Source organism: Micromys minutus, assembly GCF_963924665.1.
Source record: "Micromys minutus genome assembly, chromosome: 32".
NCBI classification, from domain to species: Eukaryota; Metazoa; Chordata; class Mammalia; order Rodentia; family Muridae; genus Micromys; species Micromys minutus.
In genome coordinates, this window is record NC_137967.1 from 5,874,434 (window position 1) to 5,900,841 (window position 26,408).

General features: G+C 50.2%; 3 protein-coding genes across 4 annotated transcripts in view; all 3 read right to left on the reverse strand.

Moving 5' to 3' along the window:
• Positions 1-1,690: 1,690 nt before the first annotated feature.
• The window catches only part of LOC308414112 (kallikrein-10-like), a gene marked incomplete at both ends in the record, with an annotated part of 35,764 nt that continues 11,046 nt past the window's right edge, over positions 1,691-26,408 (reverse strand). Inside the window, one exon of the mRNA XM_080909288.1 lies at positions 1,691-1,846. Within this exon, the coding sequence (XP_080765414.1) occupies positions 1,691-1,846 (156 nt within the window). The remainder of the gene's footprint in view (positions 1,847-26,408) is intronic.
• Positions 13,531-19,866, reverse strand: LOC308413716 (kallikrein-8; the record flags this gene model as incomplete). Of its 2 annotated transcripts, XM_080908734.1 has the most annotated exons (5): positions 13,531-13,686; positions 15,100-15,233; positions 18,614-18,876; positions 19,148-19,307; positions 19,797-19,866. In XM_080908734.1, the coding sequence occupies 5 exons, from the start codon at positions 19,864-19,866 to the stop codon at positions 13,531-13,533; spliced, it is 783 nt and encodes a 260-aa protein (XP_080764860.1). The 2 variants fall into 2 exon arrangements, with proteins under 2 accessions (XP_080764860.1, XP_080764861.1); XM_080908735.1 differs by lacking the exons at positions 18,614-18,876; positions 19,148-19,307.
• LOC308413993 (kallikrein-9-like) lies at positions 21,672-26,011 on the reverse strand (the record flags this gene model as incomplete). The annotated part of the gene is made up of 5 exons (XM_080909161.1): positions 21,672-21,824; positions 22,157-22,293; positions 23,634-23,899; positions 25,668-25,824; positions 25,969-26,011. 5 exons carry the CDS (start codon positions 26,009-26,011, stop codon positions 21,672-21,674), a joined length of 756 nt encoding a protein of 251 aa, XP_080765287.1.

Below are 26,408 nucleotides of genomic sequence, written 5' to 3' on the forward strand. Positions count from 1 at the left end.
CTGATGAAGGAAGGCCAGGGTCTGCACTCTTGGGTCTGAGGAAAGAGGGGTAGGATTTGGACCCTTGGAACCTGAGAAAGAAGGGCTTCGTCTGGATTCCTGGGTCTGTGGGGGGAGGAGTCTAAGATTTTGAGACTGAGGGAGGAGGCTGGGACCTAAATCCCTAAGTCTGAGGGAGGAGGCTGGGGTCTGTGATCTCTGTCACCATGTGCAGAGTTTAGTAGCTGCAGCGTTTCTGGCTGACTGGCTGAGGGAGGTCAGTGGAGACTCCGAAGAACCCAAACAATGTTTGTGGGGAAGGAATTCTGGGAAGGAAGCAGGAAGGACAGGTGGGAGGGTCAGGCCCTTGTGCTGCATCCCTTTGTCAGCGGATTCTGAGGTGTCACTGCCCAGAGAAGGAAGGCAAATTGCCTAGGCGTGACTCTGCTCTGAGTCACAAAGCACCCCTCCCTTCCAGAGCCCCCCTGATCTTTTGGGAGAAGCCTACTAGCCAACTTCTTCCTCAGCCCCGAGTTTCTGAACTTTTGGCTGACCCCCAGAGGACCTATATGTACAATTTCTGTCTCCTCCACCCCTCACTGAAAACTTTCTTTGTCACCTGAGAGAAATGCGGGCCCTCCCCATCCCATCACCTTGCCGACTTAATGCCCATTCTTTCTCCCCTCCTGTCCTCCCTGTCAGTCCTCCCTTCTTACGATCGAGAAAACAGAAGCTCACGAGGAAAACACCCCACCTACCAGAACTAGGCTGAAAACAAGCTACAATGTCCTTAAAGGTTGAAAACATGCAGAATACTTTTTTACATTTTAATCCGGGTTTGTGTCCAGGTATTCGTGCAGGTACACATGTGGCCCAGCACATCTAGAGGTCAGAGGAAAGCATGCGGGAGTCAGTTATTCCCTTCCATCGTGTAGGCCCGAGAGATGAAACTTAAGTCATGTCAGGCTTGGCAGCAAGTGCCTCTACCCACTGAGCCTTCTTGCTGGCCCGGATGCAAATTCCTACCCAACTGTTTCCCATGGGGCTTCTCCCTCCACCATCGATGCGCCCAGCGCCCCACCCCCCCCACGGCAACGATGTTTTCCAGGCTATGAACACACACGTCAGTATCACTTAGATTTTATTGTCTCATCGGTACCCACTTGGCATGTGCAGCTCGTGTCCCCATTAAACATCACACAACAGTTCCTCTTGCACAAGGCTGAGCATTCGTTACAGCTTAGGTATTGATTTTCACAACTCCATAATGAGAGAAGTAGAACTTCCATTTAAATAATCTACTATTTTGAACATGTTGACAGTTTCCCTCCTTTTTTTTTTCCCCTCGAAAATAAGTGACGTGATGAATCCAAACTTGATTCTCTCTCTATTTTTTTTTTTTTTTAATAACTCTCTAGAAATGGATGGCCTGAGTCAAAGGCAGTGGATGAGGGTCTCATGGTTACAGACACTTCCCGGTGAAGAACTGTAGGTAACCACAGCTCTTGCATTTGAAAGCTTTAGTCTTCTAGCATCTTCCACAGCCCTCAGGCTTCTTAGTCTCTGCACTTGATTTGCTTTTAGGTCTCTGGGATTACGAGTGGCTTACAAACTTAACATAGTGTTGAGGTTTTGCTTTGTCCTGGAGGAAAGGTAAAGCCAGACAGGACTTTACACGACCCTGGAGGCTTACAGCTCGGCTCCTGGCAAGTTAGCGAAACATTTTCATGGTCGAATCCAACCACTGCTTGTACTTGCAGACTTGAGTGTAGACGCCTGGGTCATTGGGCTGGCCACAAGGGTACGTTCCCCAGGACACCAGACCTTGAAGGGTGTCATTGCACACCAAGGGCCCTCCTGAGTCACCCTATGGGGAACAGAGGAGGTTAGTTTTGGCTTCAGAGGAAAGCTCTGTGACCCCCTAAGTCACCATCAGATTAGAGGATGTCTAGTTCAAGCGTTGTCCTGACAATCTGAATAGACTTCTACCCTAGTTAAGGAGCATGGGTTTTGGGAACCAGTGGGAAAGTAAACATTCAGACTGTTGAGTTTGTGACTAGGGTTCCATTAGAACTTCCTGGCAGGAAAGGGCGGGGCTTCTGCATATTCACATATAATCTCCTTACTGATTACGTCTATTGATTAAGACTACTGAGACAGTCTTGTCTAGGGCTTGGGTAGGTGTTTCCTTGGGCTGTCAGGAAGCTAACTCTAGCCCAGGGAGAGGGATTCCTTTCTCAGGGGCAGGAATGTGTCGCCCACCGCTCAGTCCTTCAACACACAGCATAGCATCTGTCCTGAGAGGTGAGGGAGGAAGGGGGTGGGGGAGGGAGAGAAGGTGGAGGGGGAAGGGGGAGGAGGAAGAAAAAAGGAGAGAGAGGAGACAAGATGGGGGTGGAGAAAAGGAGAGCAGTCTGGGGAGCTTGGAGATAGCAGAAGGGGAGGGGGAGGGAGAGACAGAGTCAGAAGCCAGCCCCAGACAGAGAGACAGCAAAAAGGCAAAGGAATAAAAAGAAAGAGGTAGAAATATGTTGCCCAGAGACAGAGGCCCCTGACAAGCAGAGAAGAAAGGCCGTGGAGAATTGAGAGAGACCCATTCTTGCTCCAGGACCAAGACCATGGTCGGGCATCTGGATCAGGCAGAAAATGTCAGAGGTCATTTTAAAAAATGACTTAAAAATCAAGAGACTGGATACCAGCACTCCAGAGGCAGAGCCGGAAGGACCAGGGATTGAAACCCTGCCCCAGCTACAGGGCAACCGTAAGACCAGACAGGGCTACATGGCCTTGTCTCCAAAACAAAACAGGGGCCTGGAGAGATGACTCAGTGGTTAAGAGCACCACCTGCTCTTGTAGAGGACCCAGGCCTAGTTCCCACCGCCCACGTGTTAGCTCACAAGCACTTGTAACTTCAGTTCCAGAGGATCTGATGTCCCTTTCTGGCCTCTTTCGGTACCAGGCACACATACAGCATACTTATATACTCTCAGGCAGGACATTCATACACATAAAAACATTTAAAATAAATCTCAGACACAAAATTTAACAAGGAGTGCTCAGTCCAGTGTTCCGTTCAACCCTGTAAGCTCTGCACTTGGGAGGCTGAGGCAGGTGCATTCCTGTGAATTTGAGGCCAGCCTTGGCTACCTTCTTCTAGGTTAACCTTGGTTATTTCAGGCTAACCTGAGCTACAGAGTGAGGTCCATATCAGCCTGGAGCACAAAACAATAATCTCTCCAAAGTGCAAAAAAAAAAAAAAAAAAAAAAAAAAAAAAAAAAAAAAAAAAAAAAAGAAAAGAAAAAGAAAAAAGAAAAGAATAAAGAAAGAAACACTATCAGTCATGGAGTTTTGAGGCTTCTGTAAAGTTTGGAAGTAGGAGGCTCGCTCACAATCCTACGCCTTTTGTCTCTATCTTTCTTGGCTCCACTAAACTACTGCCTCTGGCTAGTGTGGTTCATGCTTGAATCGAGGTCGTTGACCAACAGAAAGCAAGAGAGCTAAGGAAGTAGAATCTGAGCCATGGCCAGGATAGACCGGGACAAGGATGGGGGGAGGGGAGGTTTCACGGGAGTGGGGGAAGTGAGGGCTCACATTGCACGTGTTGGTCTTAGAGTCAGGAATGCCCGCGCACAGCATGGTTTTCCCCAGCAGGTCTTTGTACACCTTCTTGCACTCCTTGGAGGAGATGAGCTTCACGTCCGAGCACATAAGGTCCGAGGGAAAGGTCACTGTGGGGAGGAGGGCTTCAGTACGGGACCGGGTGGGGTGGGGAGCTGAGGGGAGAGGGCTGGGATCTGGATTCTTGGTGTGGGGGAGGGGGCCCGCGCTGGATCCCACACTGAGACAGTCTCACCGTCCGGGCTGGTTGTGGTACCCCATCCAGAGACGGTGCACGGTGTCCCTGGGGGTTCGCAGTGTGCAGAAAGGTTGACTTTCTGCACTTTGGATGACAGCTTGACTGGCTTATCCATCTTCACAAGCATGATGTCATTGGCATGGGTCCTTGTGGAGTAGCCAGGGTGTCGGAATGACCTTGTAGCCTTGATCCTCAGTGCATTTCGATCTCCTATTTTATCACTGCCCAGATGCACGTAGTACTGACTGGGAGAAGGGGGTGACACTCAGAGGAAGGAGGGGGATGGAAGGTGAAGGGAGAGGGAGGAGAGGGAGGAGGGGGAGGGAAGAAATGAGAGGGAGGGGAGGGAGGGGGATGGAGGGAAAGTGAGAGGAAGAGGTGGGTCAGAAACCCAGAGAGAAGAACACAGAGGAAAAAATAGGGAGCTGAAGAGAGGGGGCAGAAATACAGAGAGGAACACAGAACAGAAAGAGAGAGGAGGGTGAGGACAGAGACAGATACCCAGAGCCCACCCTGCCTGCAGAACCTACCCCATTTTGCAGTGGGCTGCTGTGAGCACCCAACTTTCATCCACAAGCACTCCTCCACAGTGAAGCTGGTTGTCCCTGAGCAGAGCCACCTGCCACGGGTGGGATCCTTCTTTACACTTGTAGCCATCTATAATCCTTTCTCCTTCGTCCGGCATCAGCGGGAGGGGGAGACGGCAAACAGAGATTCACAGTCAGCCATGAGTCTCAGGGGAAAGGATCATGCAGAGGGTGTGTTTGTGGGTTAGGGAGAGACTGGGGACCACTCACAGCCACTGAGGTGGGAAGAAAAGGCCTTGCAGAATCACACAGTCACCAGGGTCAGGTCACCTGGCCGGAGCTATCGGGGCAGGGGATTCAGACTCAGGCTGTTGGGGACACTGAGCAAGCCCTCACCTTGTCCAGCAGTTTCCAGGGCTAAAGACAGCAGCGCAGTTAGCAGGGAGAGAAGCCAGACTCCCATCGCGGCGACAGTGGCTCAGGGACTGCCAGATGAGAGAGCTAAATGTTGCCAGTGCAAGGGATGTTGGAAGACGAGGCCACTAAGACACAGCCCTACCCTTCCTGCCTTGGATTCAGGAGTCCAAGCCTCAGGTCTCCTCTCTCTGGAGTTTTAGATTCCAGGCCTCCTCCCTCAGACCTTGGGGTTTTAGATTCCAGACTTCCTCCCTCAGACCCTGGAGTCCAATTCTAACCATCCTCCCTTAGATCCAAAGGTCCAGACCCTGGTCTTCTCCCTCAGATCCTAGGATTCAGATTCCAGCCCTCCTTTTTCAGACCCTGTCCCAGGACAGCACCTAAGCTCCTTTACTTCTACCGTGTGGATGGATAGCAACCCTCTTTTACCCCCACGGCCGTCTAGGACCCTAGAGCCTCAGTCTTCAGGAGGTCATCCACACCCCCTGATGAAAGTTCCCCTCACCTGGGAGTGACTTGGCTAAGCTCTGTCCTTGATCCGGAGCCAGTGTCTTCAGCCTTCTCTGGGACTGGTCCTTTTATATCTCCTCTGCCCCCGCACCGCCTCCAGCTCCCTGGGGCACAGGTGGAGCTGTCTCTGGGTGCCTTCCCTCTGCTCTGAGCTTAGGTTTATCTGAAATCCCCGAGGCAGCGCCAACAGTTGATACCACAGATCTTTCCCTCCACCCTCTTTACGGTAGGGTGACTCCCGTGTGGAACCCAGCCCCCACACATTCTAGCGTCACCGTCACCGTGTCAAGGAGTCCTTCCCTGGAGCAGGATTCAAGCAGGTGCAGAAAGCAGAGGGGCATCCAGTTTGGAGCCTTACAAGGATTATTTTCTAATTTTCTCTCAGGGTAGCCCAGACCCCACACCATGATTGTGAACAGTATGACTCCTACCTGCTGGATCCAGTACTGCCTCCTTTCTTCCCTCCTCCTCCCCCTCCTCTCTCCTCCCATCCCCCTCTTTCCCTTCCCTCCCTCCCCTTCCCCTCCCTCTCCCTTCACCTTCCATCTCCTCCCTCTGTCCTCCCTTCCTCCTCCTTTCCTCTACCCCTCCCTCCCCTCCCCCCAAACAGACATAAAATAAAATAAAACAACAGTGTCCACACCCAACACCAGTAGGGCTCTTATGAACATAGGTCCAGTCTCTGTTCTCATGTTATTTACTGTCTGTGTACATGTGTGCCATGGTTCACATGTAGAGGTCAGAGGACAACTTTGGGACATTGTCTCCTTTCGTCATGTGGGGTCTGGTGACAAGCTCCTTTTTCTCATCTCGCCATCTCAACAGTATTCATATTGATCTTCCATCATATAATACATTATGTTTGTTAATACATTTTTGCATTTGATACACGTAATGCGTTATACATGCTTAACACATACACATTTACATGTACATTTAATACATTTTAACACGCTTATATATAAAACATATATTATGTTTCTTAATAACAAAAATGTAATAAAGCATCAAGCATTATCTAATAGAGTTCCTCCCCTCCCCCACGTCTCCTTATCTCACTTTTTTCCCTCCAAAAGATTTCCCTTTGCCTTCCTGTGGTGGGGAGAGTATTGGGAATTAAACCTAGCACCTCACACGTAGCAGGTGAGAGCTCTACTGCTGAGCCACACCCTTGCCCCCCCCCCACTGGGGGATTCTTATGTTCAAGAAGAGACACAGGCAGGCAGGTAGATGCGGTGTTACACACCTGTGATTCCAGCAACTCCCAAGATGGCGGCAAGAGGGTCAGGAATAGGGTTGTCTAGGGTTGTCTTTAGCTATGTGAGTAGGTTCCCACAGGATACTATCTCATAAAAATTGTTTTAAGTGGCTCATGTTTTTTTTTTCATCCTGCCTGGTGGTGTTCCCCTTTGAGGTGCCAATTCTGAGACTGTAGCGGCCTTCTTAGAACCATAAAGAACATGGCAGTAGGCTAGGCCAATACACTGTAGGCGAACTGAGGTGACTTTCTGGGGTTGCAATGTTGTTTCTGAACCAGTGGACACATCAGCAATGGCATGTCTCCCTCTCCTGATCGTCCCAAGCATCCTTCTGGGTCATAACTATTCACTCTTGGGGTTGAAGACAAGGCCAACTCAAATACAGTTCCCAGTAGAAAGCCAAATCCAGTCCTAAAGTCTTTACCCTGCTCCCTTCCTTCTCTCTCCTCCTCCAGAGAGGGGCTGACACTTTATAGCCCATGCTTCCCATATGACTTCCAAATGTGGGGCTGTCAGATCTGTGCTGGCATTTGTTTCTGGAGCCCTACGTCAAACCACAGAAGTTAAAAATCCATGTCTTTCTCTGGCCCTTGCTTTCTCCACAGTCCTCATGCCGTACCCTGTTTCAGACCCAATCCCTCAAACACTCACGAGAACCGTGTTGAGCATCAACTGTATACCAGTTTGCTGGCCCACATGTCAAAGATACAGAGATGTACACACTTGGATAGAGACTCTTATTTCAGGGTGCTGGTAGACTTTTGTGAAAAACAATAATCACGTAACTCATGATAAGGCTGGGGAGATGGCTCAGTTGGTACTTGCTCTGCAAGCTTAAGGACCTGAGTTCGAATCCCCAGCACCCACATAAAAAGCCAGACATGCTATATATACCTACAACCGCATGTTGTGTATGTCTGTAACCCCATTATTGCCCGTGGTTGGAGACAGGCAGATCACAAGACCTTCTGGTCAGGCAGCCCAGCTGATTGGCAAGTTTCTGGTTCACTGGGAGACACTGCCTCGTGGTGCTGAGATGGGAAGTGATCAAGAAGGGCACCTTACATCCCTCTTTATCATTCTCTACATACGTGTGGGTACATGCACCCACATACCAACATGATGCAGACAAACAGATGTGAAGTAGCAATGTGTGTGTATGTGTGTGTGTGTATCTGTTATGTTTTTGTCCTCATGACCAAACACCACAAATGCACAAAGACAGTGACTGTTTAGAAAGATTTATGCTGGTGGATGGTTCCAGAGGGTTGGCATCCACAATGATGGGTAGCAACCATGGCAACTGGAACTGGAAGCCGAGATCCACGCCCCCAGCCTCAACCATGGCAACTGGAACTGGAGGCCGAAAGCCACGCCCCTCAGCCTCTCACTGAGGGAGTCAAGGAAGGAGTTCTACTACTGAGCCACGCCCCCAACCTCTTTGTCGGGGATTCTGGGTAGGCGCTGTACTAGTGAGCTACATTTTGACACGGTGTTTTCCTCTGCAACTCGAGGTTGAATTTCATTGTACTCTCTAGCTGAATGCCTGGTCCACCTGACATGCCTCTGTTTCCCTAGAGGCCGGGATGACCACCTTTTCCACTGAATGTGACTTCCAGACATTTTTTATCCTTCAAACCAACTCTAAGATAACTTGTGCCAAGCGCGCCATGATAACTACATTCAAACTAAGTGACTCAAGGCTCAAGACCCTTTCTCCTATCAACTCCCAAATTAGACCCCAGAATGCAGACCCCCACCATGGAACTCTGGCCCCAGGAAGTGTCAGCCTTCCTGACTTAGACTCCCAAAGCAAGCATTGGTGGCATCCAGGAAGCACTGCATAAACAGGTGTGGTGGTTTATGACTGCCATCCTAGCAACTGGGGAGGTCGGAAGCAGGATGATCAGAGTCCAAGCTCAAAAAGGTCACCTTTGGCTACTTGGGTACCTTGAGTCTACCCGGACTACGCGAGGCTAACTCGCTTGTGAAGGAGTCAGGGTAGCAAGGGGGGGCAGGAGGAAGCTCTGGTCTTTGAAAGGCCTGTTTATCTTGACATTCCTAGATGGTACTGTGCATGTCTGTCCTTCTGTTACAGTCTTCAGTAGTAAGGCTGGTTTTGTGACTAAACATCGGTCCCTGAGTGCCGTGAACCGTGTGTGCTGTTCTCTGTTTTCTTTAGCAGCCAGCCTGCATCAGCTGGAGGTGCTTAAATAAACAGTATTTTGCAAACCACCTAGAACCCACGGAGCCGCCTCCTAGCGCTCAGTCCTGCTGAGCTATCCTGCCTCAGGGTGTGACAGAAAAGAACGTGGCCTCACAGGTCAATCCAACACAGAGTTGCTCACCCTGTGACTTCAGGTGAGTGACTTCACTCTTCTGTGTCTCGATGGGCCCTCTTCTAAAGTGAGAGAGAACAGAGCACCGGCTACCTTTAACGGGCACAGAGAAGATGCTGAGCTGGAAAATGAAGGGGCTTCCATCCTTGTGGGTCTACAGGACACGTGTCAGATGCTTCTCAGACCTGGTAGCTGTTTTTTCCCTTTACAGATTTTATGTATATGTATTGTGTATATCTGTATGCGCATGTATGTACATAAGGCAGTGCCTGTAAAGACCAAGAGAGAGTCAGATCCCCCGTAGCTGGAGTTACAGCTGGTTGTATACCATCCAGTCCCCTGGAAGAATAGCAAATGCTCTTAACCACTGAGTTGTCTCTCGATCCCGTTTGGTCATTCTCAATTGGGGTGGAGAGAGGATTGTCACCCTTGTTTCACAGATAAGAAAATAAACAGCTACATTCTGAAGGAGGCATTTTGGAGCTGCGTGGCTAGCTCAGTGAGGAAAGTGTTTGCCTTGGGAAGATGAAGACCCGGACCCAGTGTTGGGGAGCCAGAGACACATGGATCCCTTGAGGTTTCTTGCTGGCCAGCCGAGCCTACTTAGCAAACTCCAGGCCAGTGAGGATCCTGAAAGTAGACTGTACCTGAGGAAAGATGAGGTTGACCTCTGACCTACACACATGTACATACGTGTACATACATGTACATACATGTACACACATGTACACACACACTTCAGAATTGCTGGTCCTATTAAGATACACATCCTCAAACATTCCTTAACTCTAGCACACAGGAGGCAGAGGCAGGTGGTTCTCTGAGTTCGAGGCTAGCCTACTCTACACAGAGAGTTCCAGAACAGCCAGGGCTTCACAGAGACACCCCCATCTTGGAAAACAAACAAGCAAACAAGCCCCAAACCAAGCAGAAGCATTTTGTGTTTGGAGTTACTCCCAACACTTGTCACTAGAGCCCCAATCCAGACACAGCCTCATGCCTTCTCTTGTCCTCAGAACTCTGCCCTGAAGCCTTTTGCTGGTGACTCCTACGATAGCTCGCAATCACACTCAAGAACCGAGAGCCAGCCACCCTCCCAGCTGTGCCCGGCCCCGAGTTATCTCACACACACTGACTCCAGCCCCTCCTGACTCACCTGTGGCTTCTGATGGTTTATTGCTTCTAACCTCCTGAGTCTCATTTGCCTTCATTTTAGAACAGCATCCACTTCTTTGAGGGAGAGGCTCCCTCCTCTCCTATATCTGGCGAGTCTTTCAACCTCTCTCACACCAGAGGATCAGGTCCCCAGACCTGGAGTTGCAGATGGCTGTGAGCTGCCATGTGGGGGCTGGGAACCAAACTTGGGTCCTCTGAGAGAGTGTATTGCCCTTACCACTGAGCCATCTCTCCGGCCTCTTGGTATTATATTTTCAGTATGATACTTTAGACTTATTCTCTGAGTATTCATGGGTCCAATACCCTGGATGGATTAGGACTCAAGCCATGGCAGCAACAGCTATGGTTCGGGGGGCGGGGGGCAGGTCCCCTTCACACTGGCCCAGAGTTGGAATCTAATTGTGCAAGTCATTTGACACACCCATACATCCTGTGGAGGAAAATGGTCCTCAGATAACCGAATCGGCTGTGTTTCATACCACAAATAGTCACTGGCTGGTTACAATTGGTCTCTTGAATAAAGTTCAGCAAAACCGTTAGCCATTTAGTAATCTATGATGTGTCCGAAGGAGAAAAATAAGATCGACTAACCATGCTCTCTTTCATTAAAAAGAGCCACGGCTCATGGATTCTTGGTGTTGGAGAGATGGCACAGCCATTAGGAACATCACGAGTTCAATTCCCAGTATCCCGTTGGCAGCTCGCCACAACCATCTTTAATTCCAGTAGCAGAGGATCTGATGTCCTCCTCTGGCATCCTTAGGCACCAGGCATGCAGTGCAGACATACATGCAGGCAAACACTCAGACATATGATGAGAGAGCACACAGAGAGAGGGGGCAGGAGGGCGGGAGAGGCACACAGGGTGGGGAGGATAGTGAGGGGAGAGAGAGGAAGTGAAGGAAGGAGATGGGGAGGGGGGAATTTGATGCTTTGCAGAGGATGCAGGTTCTGTTCCCAGAGACTTACAACCATGTGCTTAACTCCAGGTCTAGGGAGTCTGGTGCCATCCCCCTTCTCTCTCACATACACATAGAGACATATGCATAAATAAAAATAAAATAAATCTTTTTTTTTTTAGTATGGAATAGAGTTTATCTAGGTCATGGGGGGAGTTAAGAGGGTAGTAGAGGCAGAGGCGGGGGGAGAAGAGAGAGGAGAGAGAGAAGAGAAGCAGAGGTTGGTCATGAGCATGTGGAGAGAGAGGGGGGTGGAAGGCAATAGGGAGAGAAAGGAGAAAGGGGGGGAGCAAGGGATGAAGAGGCGAAGAGAGCAAGAGAGCAAGCACATAAAATAAATCTTTAAGCATGCTGAATACTATAATTTTTGTTTTTTAATTTGTGAGGTTTTGGCCAGATTTACAGTTCTAGTCTGAGCACAGTTCCTCCTGTGGAGCAGGCCTTAAGTCCAATCACAAAGCCAAAGCCATTACTTACCCCCACAGCATTCACGCCACTATTGTGCCCATGAATACTCGGAGAATAAATCTAAGGTATCGTACCGAAAATACTATATCGAGAGGCCCGAGAGATGGCTCCGTGGGTAAGACTAGTGCACTGCTTTCTTAGAGGACCCAGGTTCGGTTCCCAGCACCCACATGGCACCTCACAGCCATCTGCCACTCCAGGTCTGGGGAAGTAATGCTTCTTCTGGCCAATATGGCCACTGCCTACATGCACACATACACACATGCACACATGCACACATGCACATATGCACACATGCATACATGCCTACATACACACATGCACACATGCACACATGTACATACACACATGCATACATGCACACATGCACACATGCCTACATGCACACATGCACACATGCACATATACACACATGCACACATGCACACATGCATACATGCACATATACACACATGCACACATGCATACATGCACACATGCACACATGCCTACATACACACATGCACACATGCACACATGCCTACATACACACATGCACACATGCACACATGCCTACATACACACATGCACACATGCCTACATGCACACATGCACACATGCACACATGCAGGCCTAACACTCATACACATAAAATAACAATTATTTAAAAAACATACTAAAATGCCGTAGTGAGCCTGAATTTTATAGCACAGTGGCACGCACCCGCCATTCCATCACATGGGAGGTGGAAGTAGAAAGATCAGGAGTTCAAGACCATCCTTGGCTACATATGAAGCTCAAAACTGAGACCAACCTAGGCTATGTGAGACCCTCTCTACGAACAGATGAATGGAAAAAAAAACAACAAAAAAAACCCCCAAACCAAACCAAAACAAAACAAAAAAAAAAAAACAACAACAAAACAAAAAAACCAAAAAACAAAAAACAAAAAACCACACAGCCAGCCCTCGTAGTGAAGACCTGCTATCTCAGGTATGGAGAGGCAGAAACATTGTAAATTCAAAGCCTGTGGTGGCTTCAGAGTGTGTTTAAGGTTCCCGTCAGTCTGGACAACCTAGTGAGGATGGTCTAGAACTAAAACGTATTTAAAAGTGTCTTGTGGGGTTGACAAGATGGCTCAGGAGGTAGAAGTGCTTGCCACACAAGCCCGGGTTTTCTAAATCCAACTCCTAGAGCCTAAAGGGGGAAGAAGAAAAACATCTCCATGAAGTGGTCTTCTGACTTCCACATGTACCACACACAGACACACACACACACACACACACACACACAAGGGCTGTGTACGTATCTTAGCAGTAGGGTTACCTAAATGCCACCAGTAAGGGGCAGGAGGTATTGGCACAGTGGTAAAGATTTTGCCTAGAATCTTTGTGTAAGGAGCTGGGGACATGATTTTGGGGTAAAGCACTTGCCTGGCCTGGCAAAGCCTGAGATCAATCGCTAGCACCAGCTTTAAAAGCGGGAAACCCATAATGGCAATCTTCGTGCCATGGTATTCGCCCACGGTTCCAGTGCTCAGGAGGCTGAGCACCTGAAGCATGATTTTGAGACCAGCCTATTCTATATAATAAAAGCCTGTCTCACGAGGAAGTGGGGAAAGGAAAACAAAACACCGATTTATCATAGACCAGAGCCCTGGATATTTGAACATTCTTATAAATTTTGATCCTTTGAAATAGCTCCCCATGAACCAAAGTTGTTTTCCTCCTCCTTTCCCCCTCCTCCTCTTCTTTTCCCTCCCCCTCTTCCTCCTTCTCCTCCTCACTATGTTGCTGAGGCTAGCTTTAAGCTCTTGATACTCTGACCCCAGCTTCCTAAGCGAAAGGATGACAGACATGTCCCACCATGCCCAAGTCCTTCAATCCCTTGTATAACCATTCAGAAAATATGATGGGCACAGATGCCATGGGGACCTAGTCCCTTCATGCCTTCCACCAAGTCTGTTGTCAAGATGTAGCCTTTGCCCTCCTCTATCCCTCCTCCCCAAAACACAGTCGAGGAGCCAGCCAACAGTGGTGTTTATTGACACCCCCCCAGGATCAGTTCCTGTCGCCCATGGTCTTCTTGATCCAGTTACTGTAGCGGCAGATTTTGGTGTAGACTCCGGGTTTCTCAGGTTTCCCACAGGGGTCTGAGCCCCACGAGGTGATGCCTTGGAGCACTCCGTTGCACACCAGGGGACCTCCCGAGTCACCCTTGAATAGAGGCAGAAATGTATTTGCCTTAAAATGTCCACATTTCTTTTCCTCCTGCCCCCAGCATTAAAAACCCTGGGTTACATCTTACTAACTAATGTGGTACATGGAGATCAGAATTCAGTGCTCAGGGGGCTGCTTCTCTGTCTACAAGGTGGGTCCCGAGAACCAAGCTCGGCTTGTTGGGTCTGAGTATCAAGTGGCTTTACCTGCTGAGCCATCTTGCATTGAACCTCTCAGCATTTATTTTTTGAGATATGGTCTCCCATAGCCCAGGAGCCTCAAACTCTCTGTGTAGCCGAGATTGACCCTGAACTTCTGATCCTCCTGCCTCTACCTTCCAAGTACTGGGATGACAGACATACATCACCAGTTTTTGCATCCCTGGGGGTAGAAGCCAGGGTTTTGTGTATGGTAGACAAGCACTCTAACAACTGAGCCTTATCTCCTGGTCCTAAAACCAATTCTTCCACATGGTGGGATGGTTGCTTTCTTATGGAAAATGGGAATAAGATGGGCTGGTCCAGCGGTAGAAGGTGGAGTTTCTAGTGCAGAGAAGGGGGACTAAAGATGGTGGTCAAATCCCTTACCAATGAGAACAGAAATTCAAGTGTCCAAAGTATAATTTATAGAAAGGATGGACACCGGGCCTTCAAAGAGGGGACTCAGCTAATGACTCCAGATAGGGATGGAAGAGGAAGGAACAGGATCCTCATAGAGACAGATGGGGAGACACCACATTCGTGCACAGAACCAATCCCTAAGGGGCAGTCGTGAGGGTCTTCGTGAAGCAGACCATGGTCTGTAAGGCAGGCTGGCCAGTCAGTGAGGGAAACAGCATCCTTGGCAAATGAGGAGGGAAGCTCTGCCTTACGGGGTCTTATCATTAGTTTCACGAAAGGGTCAAAGCTGGAGGAAGCCCTATGGACACAGGTGCGTGGCAGTTGACAGGGAAGAGAATATTTTATCTGTGAAAAAAAATCTCGTGAGGCAGGATGGGAGGTCCCTGAGGGGCTTGGAAGTCTGATTCCGCTTCCTGGCGAGCTGAGAAGGCAATACTGGTCCCCAGAGATGCAATGACAGAAGGAAGCCTCCCTGGGGACTCCGGTGGCAGAAACCAGACCAGTTCAGAGAGTCATCACTGGGAGTGACGCACCACCTAATCCTTATCTTCAGATTATCCTCCGTACCCTCTGCCACCTCCCCACAGCTTACCGTGTGCACTAAGACAGGACTAGGGTTTGACCAGCAAAGCTCCTGAGCATGCCCGCCTCCCTCCGTGACGTTCTGGGAGTAGCTAGCTTTCTCTGAACTCTGCCAGTACGGCACAACTTCTCTAGGTATTGCATCTTTGGGGCCACCCCGCCCCGGTCCACTCCGAGCTGAGAGGGGGTAGTTTCGGAGGTTGCTCACCTGGCACGTGTCGGCCCCGTTGCCGCTGCCAGCGCAAACCATACCCTCGGTGATCTTCCCCGGGTAGGCTTTCTCACACTTGCTCTGGGAGTAGATCTTCACATTGGCACAGTTGAGGGTGTTTGGAAAGTTCTCTGAGAAGGAAGAGGCAAGAACATCCACACGGGACTTTGGCTGGACCCTCCACGGGGCCCACAGCTTACCCAACCAGTGTACCTTTCTCTGTCTAGACAGGAGTGAGCCCTCGAGTCTTACCTTCCGTTTCTTGCCTTTAGTAAAATTTAAATCTGGGGGGCAGACGATGGAGGGGGATATGGAAATACTTCTCTGTGACATGCCTCTGCTCTCTTCCAAGATATCTTGTCACTTTGTCACTAGCCCACCAGGTCCTTAATTTCATCTCTTTTCTCCCTTACCCAAATGTAATATCCACCTAGAAGCTCTTCCTGACCACTTCAATTAAAGTACATCTGTCTGTCCTCACCTGGTGGGGAGCAGAGGGAGGGAGGGTGAAAGAGAGAGAGAGAGAGAGAGAGAGAGAGAGAGAGAGAGAGAGAGAGAGAGAGAGAGACAGAGACAGAGACAGAGACAGAGACATAGAGAGACAGAGAGAGTGACAGAGAGGGACAGAGACAGAAACAGAGAGACAGAGAGAGAGAGAGACAGAGAGGGGGAAGAGGAGGAGGAGAAGGGAGATTGAACTCAAGCTCCCATACATACTAGGCAGGCAGTGAATCACTGATCGACATCCCAATCCTCTTTTTCGTTAATTTCTGTTTCTTTCGATGTGGTCTCACGTAGCCAAGGTTAGCGTCCAGCTTTCTCATCAGTTGAGTGAGTCTGAACTCCTAATCCTCCAGCCTCCGCTACCCAAGTGTTGGAGTCACACTCTGTATGTCAGGTTATACTTTTGATTTTGAGACGTGACTTTCATTAAAATGCTTAGACCGACCTTGACCTTGAGATCCTCCTGCGTCAGCCTCCTGGGTACCTGGGATGGTAGTCTGTGCTAGCTCCGGGACTTTGTATCCTTTTACCCTTCACAAACACCCTCTTGTCTCTACCTGTTACTTTATGTTAGGTGTATTTGTTTCGTGTCTATTTCCCCAGCTAAGGAGAGCTCCAGAAGAGCTTCATATTTGCTTTTGACTTTATGTTTGCTCCCGTGTTGACCACAGTATCTTGGGCATACTGGGTATGTAATAGATGTTAATGACTGCTGTGGGGGCGTGGCTCAGAGGTAGAGCCCCTGCCTAGAATCCTCCAATGAGGGGCTGGGGGCGTGGCTCAGAGGTAGAGCCCCTGCCTAGAATCCCCCAGTGAGGGTCTGGGGGCGTGGCTCAGTGATAGAGCACCTGCCTAAAAGAGCAGGGCCCTCAGCTCAATCTCTAATACTGATAAAAATAAAAATGAATGACTGAAATTACGATCAACTTTGCTATTAATCCCCCTTAAGGAGAAGATGGGGGAGAAGTCCAGAATTCTTCTGCTCACAATCTCATGTGATCCCCTCAAACTTCACACTCACTCATCCATGCAGGGGAGCTTACAAAGCCTTTTCAGGGTCCCAGGAAACCTCCAGCACATAGAACACATTGGCAAGAGGACAAATAGGGCTGGACGTGGTGGTGGACACCTTTAACCCTGACACTTGGGAGGCAGAGGCAGGTACGCCCCTGGGAGTTCAAAGCCAGACTTGTCTACATTGTTTCAAGACAGCCAGGGATCCATGATGGAGAGACCCTGTTTCAAAACTAAAACAAAACAGAGAGACTGAGGTCTGGAGAGATGCTCAATGGTTAGGGGCACCCAGCCTCTGCTCCTGGTACCCACACGGTGATTTAAAACCATCTCTCACGCCTCTTTTAGAACTTCCTGGCCTCTTCAGGCACTACATGGATGGAGTATACACACACCCATGCAGGCAAACACTCACACACATGAAACAAAACAAAACAAAACAAACAAACAAACAACAAAACAAACCTAAGGAAGAAAACAGATGAGTCTTGGTGAGATATCTCTCAGTGAGTCAAACCTCAATGCTGATGGCCTGAATTTGATTCTTAGGATATTATGGTGGAAAGAGAGAACATTGTCCCATAGGTTGTCCCCAACCGCCACCTATGCACTGTGAAACACACACACACACACACACACACACACACACACAGAGAGAGAGAGAGAGAGAAATAAAAACTAAAGAAAACAGAACACTCATGAAGCTTATTACCAGTTAGATGCTGACTGCCTGGACTGGGGAAAGCCAGGCTGAGGGATAAGAAGCGGCTCCCCCGGGAAGATGGAAAGATTCATGCATTCCTCAGTATGCATTCCCAAGCCACGCTGTCTCGGAAAAGCCGAGGCATGCAGGGACCTGACTGTTGGCATGGCCAGTGCCTGGAGGGCCCCATTGTTTCTCTGAGCTGAGTCCCACTTGTTCTCACTATGAAGCTATGAACTGAGGAACATGCTAGATATGCCGAAATCCCGAAGGGTCTAATGCTTGACTCATGAATATGAAGGGAGTTTGGATCCCCACGGATCATGGAGGTTGGGTGATGGTGAAGACCCTAGCGTGTGGGAAAGAGCAGGGCCAGATTGGAGTTTATAGAAAGCTGTAGACAATGGAAGTGCATACGAGGTAAAGGAAAGGAATTTTCTTTCTGCTCACCGCCAACAACCTGTTTAATCTCTTCCCCATTATCATCTAGGTGTGTGTGTGTGTGTGTGTGTGTGTGTGTTTTCAGTGATCAGCCAATGGTGTTGATCCCCAAATGGAGTCCACCTTGTTTTTATTTGACCCAGCATTTCTAGTTGGCTTGTAAGTCAGCAATTCAGCCAGGCTGTCTGGCCAGAGAGTCCCAGGAACCCATTTGTTTATCTAACTCCTTTGTGTTCACAAGTGCACACCATGGGCTGCGGAGATGGCTCAGCACGTAAAGGTACTTGCTGCCAAGCATCATAACCTGAGCTCCTCCCCCAGGACCCGAAGGGCAGAAGGAAACAACTGATTCCTACAGACCGTCCTCTGACCTTTGCACGCATGCTGGGGCAAGCATGTATGCATGTGCTCATGCAAGTACAAACACACAAATAAATGGATATCATTAAAAAAACCAAACAGTGCCCACGTACAGGAATTGAGACAGGGTCTGTCATTGAACCTGGATCTTTAGGCTATGGCTGACTGAATGATGAACCCTAGAACCCCCCTTTTCCACCTCCCAGCATTGGGGTTACTAGTGCATGCTGCCACGCCTGCCTTTAACATGGGTCCTGCTGAGGGAGCTGAACTCAAAGTCCTCACGCTTGCTAACCAAACACTTCATTCACTACAGCTCCCCTCCCCCAAAGCATTTCTTCCCCTTCCCCATAAAACTTAATGTGGTCACTTTTCTCTTTCATTATCTTCTCTTAGGGTGTGTGTAGGTCAGGGTATGCTGGGGAAGTGAGGTCTGCAATGGCTTGAGGTCTACTAGGGTGACTGCCTTCTCTTCACCCAACTCTTTACCTTGAGGGCTGGTGACAGTGCCCCAGCCGGATATGAGGCACTTCTGGCCAACTTTGGGACACAGATTGGCCAGCTCGATGGGTTTCACTTTGTCCCCAAGGTTCGCTGGGCTCTGCAGCCGAATGAGCATTAAATCGTGGCTGTGGTCCTCGGGGTTGCTATTGTTGTAGCAAGGATGCTGGATAGACTGAGCCACCTGGATCTCCTGTTCCGGCTCATCTCTCCTCTGGAGATTGTGATCGCCCACACGCACGGAGTACTTCCTGCACAAGGAGGGGTGGAGGGTGAGGATTGAGGGTGGGTGTCGGAACCCAGGCAGGCGTTGTTGGTACACGGGGTTCTTCCCAATCCTTCTCCCTCAGCACCTATTCATCTTTCACCAAGTGGAGTCCAGGCCCTAGCCTGTCTGCCTCAGATCCAGTAGTCCTCCCTAACCCTCCTCCCTCAGACCCAAGTTTCTAACTTCCTCTTCTTCTTCAGACAAAGCCCTCAGCCTCTTCCCGCCAGACCCACCCGTCCGTATCCTTCACTCACTCTTTTTTGCAGTGGGCTGCAGTGAGAATCCATCTGTCCCCGACTAGGACACCCCCGCAGACCAGTCTCTCGCCCTGGAACAAGGCTGCCTGCCAAGGCTGGGAGTGGGGTGGGCACTGCTGACCTTCCAGGATCTTGGAGCCCTGAGCTCTGGTGAGTCCTGCACCAGGGAGGAGAAGGGTGGGTTGCCACCCTCGATGTCAGAGCCCCAGCCAGGAAAGCCACTGTGGGTTCAAATGGACACACAGGCCAGTTCCTCTGCGTACCATCTCTTATGACTTCAACAAATGAGATCCCGGCATCCATTGGAGCATGGCCCCATGGCCACACATGTAAGCTCATAGAGACCTGAGAGTAATCAACGCTAGGCACAGCCCCCACCATGCTTCCACGCATGTCCTAGAGGAGTTCTTATACATCCGCGCGCTCAAATTCAGCTCCTAGTCTGACAGGAAACAATGCACCTATGGGAGACCCAAGCCACTTCTCCCACCACGTGGCTGCTATCTCTACTCACTCCCAAGAAAGCTTCCCAGTCCCCAAGACCACCACACGCACCCACACACCCACGACTCATCAGGAGCTCACTCAGAGTCCAGTAACCCCTACCCCACGGTAGGCCCTGGGTGGTGGTACCTGTTCCCCTCACCTGCCCACGCTCCCATTAGCAGAAGCAGAAGGATCCACGTCTGGATTGCACAGGGTGGGGGGCGTCCCATGGTGGCCTCTGAGAAAGAGGGTGGAACTGAGAGGAAGTCCGAGGGAGGAGCCTCAGATCTTGTCTGGGGAACTGGGGGAAGGAGGTGTTTCCCCGGAGCTGTCTGGAGTCTTGTGGAGGAGGATGGAGCTGGGGTCTGCGGAAGCTCGGGCAGTGTTCTAGATTCCCGAATTCTAGTGTTGGGGAGAGCTTGCTGGTGGGGATCCCGACATTCTAAAAGAAGGAGTTCTGGCCCACTCGGGATTGGAGAGCAAAGATCTGAGACTGTAACTCCGACGTCCTGGGGGAGAGGGAGCTTAGAAGACTCGCTTGAAGATCCTGAGAGAAAGAATGTGAGGCTGGGGGTCCTGGGCTCAGGGAAGGGGGAAGTCCCTGCACCTGAGGTCTGTGTCTGGGGACCTCTGCGCCTCACCTTCCAGAATGCAGGGGGCGGGGTCACTCGGACTCGGTGGAAGAGGCCCCCGGACTTCCCTTCGGTGTGTCGGGTACAAGATTTTGCAGCCTTTTAACTAGGAAGCCCCGCCCACGGCTCCGCCTTCTGCCCGCACCTTGCTGCGGTGCGACTGAACCCGCAAGCGCTCGAGGAGGGGCAGGGGCTGGAGTGACTTTAGGAGGAGGGGCTGGAGGATCGGAAGCTGAGGTGAGGAGTAGAGGGGCAGTGCACCGACCCCCCGGCGTAGACCTGTCAGAGGGAGGCAGCTGGAATCTGGGCTCCTAGGCCTGAGGGAGGAGGGCTGGAATTCAGATACCTTGGTCTGAGGGAGGAGGGACAGAGCCTGGACCCGAGTCTGAGGGAGGAAAGTGGAAGCCCAAATCCCCGAGTAGGAGGGAAGTGAGTTGGGGTTTGGATACCTCATCTGATTCCCTGGATCTAAGGGAGGAGGGCTGAGATCTAGACTCCTAAATCTGGGGGTGGAGGTTGAATCTGAAGGAAGAGGATTGGGGTGTTCTCCAGGGTCTGGGGGAGCAGGGGGTTGTGATTAAGTTCTCTGTCCTTCGTGAAGGGCGGGCTTGGAGCTGGGTTTTGTGGACATTGGTAAAGGCGTGTGTTCTGGTTGGGGACTTTGAGGGTGGATCAGTAACCAGCCCGGGGCATCTGGGTAGGCAGGTTAGGGTGGCGCTGTAACCTGGTTTCCCCTTCCTCCCAGGGCGGCGGGACCAGCCCTGGCTGAAGTCCCACGGTGCTGTAATAAGCTTGTTGTTAAGGTTAGCGCAAAGGTTCGGCCGGTGCAGGTTCCTTCATTTACCCGTTCCTCCCCACCTTTACCCCACAGTACAGGCGACAGGAAGTCATCGTTACTATGGTTTATTCTGATTTATCTAGTGGCTCCGGAGAGATCAATGCCCCTTCATCCTCTCTCAAGAGGCAAAGCCACGCACGACACACCCGGGGCAGAGCTCAGAGCCATCTACATCACTAGGAGTGGGGACAAACGGGACGGAGTCCTGAGAAGAAATCCTATTTGAATTTTGAAGGGATGCAGCAGCTACTTAGTGAGAGATACTTCTTGGCGGTGATTCTGAGGGTTGGGCGATTCCAGAGAATGGTGATTAAAATCATGTATTATGGGCCAGGAGCAAAGGAGGCGTGTCTCAGTTATTTTGAGGGGGCGTGGTCTTATTTTAATTGATTTGCCTGGGAGCAGAACCCAAGATGACTTAAGTGGGTGGAGCCTTTGGGCGGAGTCTAAGGAGTGAAGTCTGAGGGGGCGGAGTTTCATCATCCCGGCCTTTGACGCGCCTTAGAGACACTGGGGCAGGGGATTCCTGAAGTATCTTCCTCTCCAGTCTGTCCTTAGCATGGACTCAGTTTTCTTCTATGGTGTTTTTAATCCAGTCCAGGTAGTGGGAGACGCTGGTGTAGACAGCAGGCCTCTGGGGTCTGGAACAAGGCTCAGATCCCCCAGACACTATACCTGCCAAGGTTCCTTTGCACACCAGGGGTCCCCCAGAGTCACCCTGTGCATGGTAAAGAACAAAGCTGTTAGCTGTGTGTCTATTCACGAGAATCGAAGCTTCTTCCTGAGAAAGCCTCCTGTTTCCTGCTGACAATACTCCGGAGGCCTGGTCTGTGATCTCTCCTCCCTCAAACCCAGGAATTTAAATAAATAAATAAACAAATAGATAGATACATAAATAAATAAATATCACAGATTCATCTCCCTCCCTCCCTCCCCTGGGCTCCCAGAATTCCCCAGGACTCAGCCTGGATCCCTCGGTCCTGTGGTTCCGGTCATCTCCTACCCCGAGGTCTAGAAAAGCGCTTCCATCCTCCCGCAGGGCTGGCTCACCTGGCAAGAGCCTCGGCCACCCTCCCACAGGCCAGCACACAGCATCTTCTCGGAGATGTGTCCCGGGTATGCCCAGCGGCAGAGCTTGTTGTCCAGGATGCTAATGTTGGCACACTGCAGTGTCATTGGATACTGTACTGTTGGGGGAGAAGGGTGGAGATTGTCCCCAGATTCCCTGCAGCCCCCCTCCTTCCTCAGAACTCCCACAGAGTCACTGGGCCAAGTCTCAGAGATGACATCCCAGACAAGTTAACCCAGGGCTGGAGAAAGAACAGATGGTTAACAAGAAGACCAAAGGAGAGGGAGGGAGTGAAACATGAAGGTGTGTGTGTGTGTGTGTGTGTGTGTGTGTGTGTGTGTGTGCCACAAGAGTGGAGTGGATAGAGACCAGGGAGGGAGATAAACATCCCTGAGGCGAAAACCACTGCCAGAGGCAAATGGCAAGGCAGACATGCAGAGAGAAGGATTGAGAGACATTAACAGGAGCTGGATAGCAGAGTTGGGGCACATGGTCTCTTGCAGACAGAAATCCCTGGAGTGTAGCCTATATTATTCCTTCTGCCAAGTTGGTGCTATTTTGAGAGTGTGAGCACTTTTTTTGGCCTACATATGTATGTGTATGTATATATGTATATGTGTATATATGTACACATGTACATATACACATATGTATATATGAGCTATATATGAGGTATATGTGTATATGTGTATATGTGTATATGTGTATGTATGTATATGTGTATATATGTAGATATGTAGATATGTGTATATGAGTATATGTGTATATGTGTATGTATGTATATGTGTATATATGAGTATATGAGTATATGTGTATATGTATACATGTATATATGTATATATGTATACATGTATACATGTATACATATATACATGTATACATGTATACATGTATACATGTATACATGTATATATGTATATATGTATATATGTATATATGTATATACGTATATACGTATATACGTATATATGTACATATATATATGCATAGACCAGGTTGGCTTTAAATTTCTAGAGATCTGTCTGCCTCTGCCTCCCACACATGGGGATTAAAAACACATACCACTACATCCTGTCCTGAATTGTGTGTGTGTATATATGTGGTATATGCACATGTGTGTGGGGTGAGTGTGTACACAGAGACAAAGGAGGCTATTAGGTCTAATGCTGTGTGCAACATTCCCTTGACACAAGGTCTCTCACTGAACCTGGAGCGAGGCTGGGAGCTAACAAGTCTTAGGGAGGAGGCCCCGGGAAGGGAAGAGGGGGAGGATGGGATGAAGGGGAAGAAGAAGAGAAGGAGAAGGGAAGAGGAGGGAAGAGAAAGGAGGAAGAGGATGGAGAGGAAGAAGGAAAGGGGAGGGGATGGAGATTAGGAGGAGATGGAGGGGAAGGGAGGAGGAAGAGAAAGAGACGAGAAATGGTAAGAGATGAGCAAGGGTTAAGGGCAAACTCATACGTTTGGAGCTTGACACACTGCCCCAGCCAGAGATAAGGCACTGGGTGCCCACAGTTGGCAGGCTCTGGCTGAGGTTGAGGGGCTGCACAGCTGGACTCAGCCGGACCTTCCGAGGTAGCCGGATCAGCATAATATCATCGTTGTGGTCATTGGCAGAGAGGTCCGAATTGAACCCAGGATGGGGGAAGAAGTCTGTGACCAGAAGCAGCTTCTCAGGGCCCTCCCACTGCCAGAGATGATGCTCTCCGAGGCGGACCCACAGGTGCCTGAGAACAGACTTCAGAGATCAGACTGGGGACAGGGAGCTCTGTCCACCCAAGGTCCCATAGGCCCCTCCACAGCCACACACCCTCTCCAAGGCTCTGTTCCTTGTCTACTTTTCAAAAGCAGCCACCTTCTTTCCCGTCCCACCTGGGGCTTCAGTGGATGCAGAGGAACCCCACCTATCACACAACCACCGCCCCTTGCTCCTACAGGTCTGGTGGCTTCTGTAGGAGTGGCTTTAAGTGTTTTCAATGTGTGTATGGAGGGGGTTGGGATATGGATAACTTCCAAGTTTTCCAAAAGGCCTAAAATCCATTTCCATCTGGAAGATTGACTGCCCAGGTATTTCTCCCTCAGTTCTGACCTTAGGTTTCCTTGGTGTAGTGCCAGCAAACTTGCTCTGGTCTAAGTTCATGCTATGGGCAGTTGGGGACTTTGTATGGTCTCCATGTCCCCTAGCTTCCAACTTTCAATAGGAAGCATCCTATATAAGGTGTTATTTCTGTGTCTACCCCTCTCTGACACTCTGGGGATGAGGAAGCTAGCCCCTTTGTCCATCTAGCCTCCTGACGTTTCCTCTCTCTCTCTCTCCGCAGCCCTGTTATCTTGGGGGGACTAAATCAAAAGATCACCCTCTCAGCCCAAGATGGCGCCCATCTTGGAAGGATGCATGTTGGGAAATTCCTAGAGAGAATATTGGGATAGCCTAGCTGGCCTTGTCTGGAGAAAATGTGGAGAGGGTTCTTTAACCTCTAGAACAACTGGAGTCAGGATCCCAGAATGCTAAGGGTCTAACACCTCATTGCCTGCTTCTGGGATTCTGGGAAGTTCAACTCGGGGGATTGTATGAACCCACAGCTCTGGCATCCTACATCTTCTTTCGTCAGAATTGGGTTTTGTCCTGTGGCTGTGAGGCGTGGGAGGAGGAAGAGGAGGTTGTTAGAAGATGAGGTGTTCAAGGCCACCTTTGGCTACTTGGCAAGTTCAAGAACAGCCTGGGTTATTCCAAACCCCGTCTCCAACACAAACTCCAGGATCTTAAGATTGTCTGCGTTAAGCAGCCTACAGGTGCTCAAAGTTCTAGAATCCCGGCATTCTAGGGCAGAGTGTTACAGATCTGGTGCCCGTGTAAACATAAAGAATGTTAAGCAGCCACATCTCAGAGCCACCTTAGTCCACAAGACTCTGCAATGGTGGGAGTCTGGGATATTAAATCCATCAGATATTACGGGCATCCCAAACGCTGTTCATCAGTCCATCCCAAACACTGTGGTCAGAAATCTAGTAATTCCTGACTAAAGGCTTCTAGAATTTTCCCTCTTCATTCCTTTCTATCTTTTCTTTCTTCCCTCCTCTCTTCATACTCTCCATGTTCCCTCCATCACTCCTTTTTTTTTTTTTTTCTTTTTCTTGAGACAGAGTTGCAAGTGTCTCCAGCTGGCCTAGAACTCTATGATCTTGAATTTTTACTTGGGCCAGGATATCTCTAACTCCAGCACTCTGGGAAGGCAGGTGTCTGTGGACCTCTGATCTAGGTCTGTCTGGTCCACATTCCAAGTACCAGGAGAGCCAGGATTACTACACAGTGAGACTCCGAAGAGCTTATGTATTGAGTCTCAGAAACAGGTCTCTGAGCACGTAGCTAAGAGCCCCAATTTGATGTCAGCACTCTCCTGCCTCCAATCCTGGAGCCCCCAAACCCCCAAGCCAGGCCTTCCCCTCCTCCTGTTTCCCAGTCCCTGCTGGACCTGGCCAGCTCCGGACACTCACGACTTGCGGCAGTGAGCAGCTGTGAGCAGCCATTGGTCACTGATGAGTGTGGCTCCACAGAGCTGCCGGGTCAGGTAGAAGAGGCCGGCCTGCCAGGGCTGAGAATTGGGCCGGCATTCCTGGGCTCCCACAGCGCGGGTGTCAGCTCCACAGTGGCCTGGGGTGCGGTGGAGGGCACAGGGGTCAGAGCCAGCAGGCTGGGGAGAGCTTGGGGGGGGAGGAGTTTTCTGGGGAGTTCAAAGGGCGAGGACACCATATAGGGGACCACGGGGTTGGAGCGTGCGGGGTCTGGGCTTCTCACCTGCCAGTAGAGAGAACAGCACCAAGGTGAGTCCCAGCTTCATGGCCTTGGGCACAGGTTCTTCGGCCTGCTACTGGGAACCTGGCCTTCTTTATGGTAAGCCATAGAGATCTTCCTTCCTCCTCTGTGGGGCCGCCCCTGTGATTAATCAGGGTTGGGAAATGTCCCTGGGGGAGGGGGAAAGCCTTATGACAGGGTCCTCTGGAAGGGGAGTGGGCACAGGGGACTCTACACGGGGCCTCCTAGCTCAGCAGAAGAGGCTAACTGGGAGAAGGGTGCTGGGCCTTAGAGAGTTTCTGTCGGAGTCTTAAGAGGGTGGGGTTTGCTTCCTATGTCCTCAGACTTGGAGGTCTGGATTCAAACTGTTCTATGGCTTGGAGGAGGAGGGGAACAGGGAGAAGAAGGAAGAGGAAGAGGAAGGGCAGAGGGAGACAGAGACA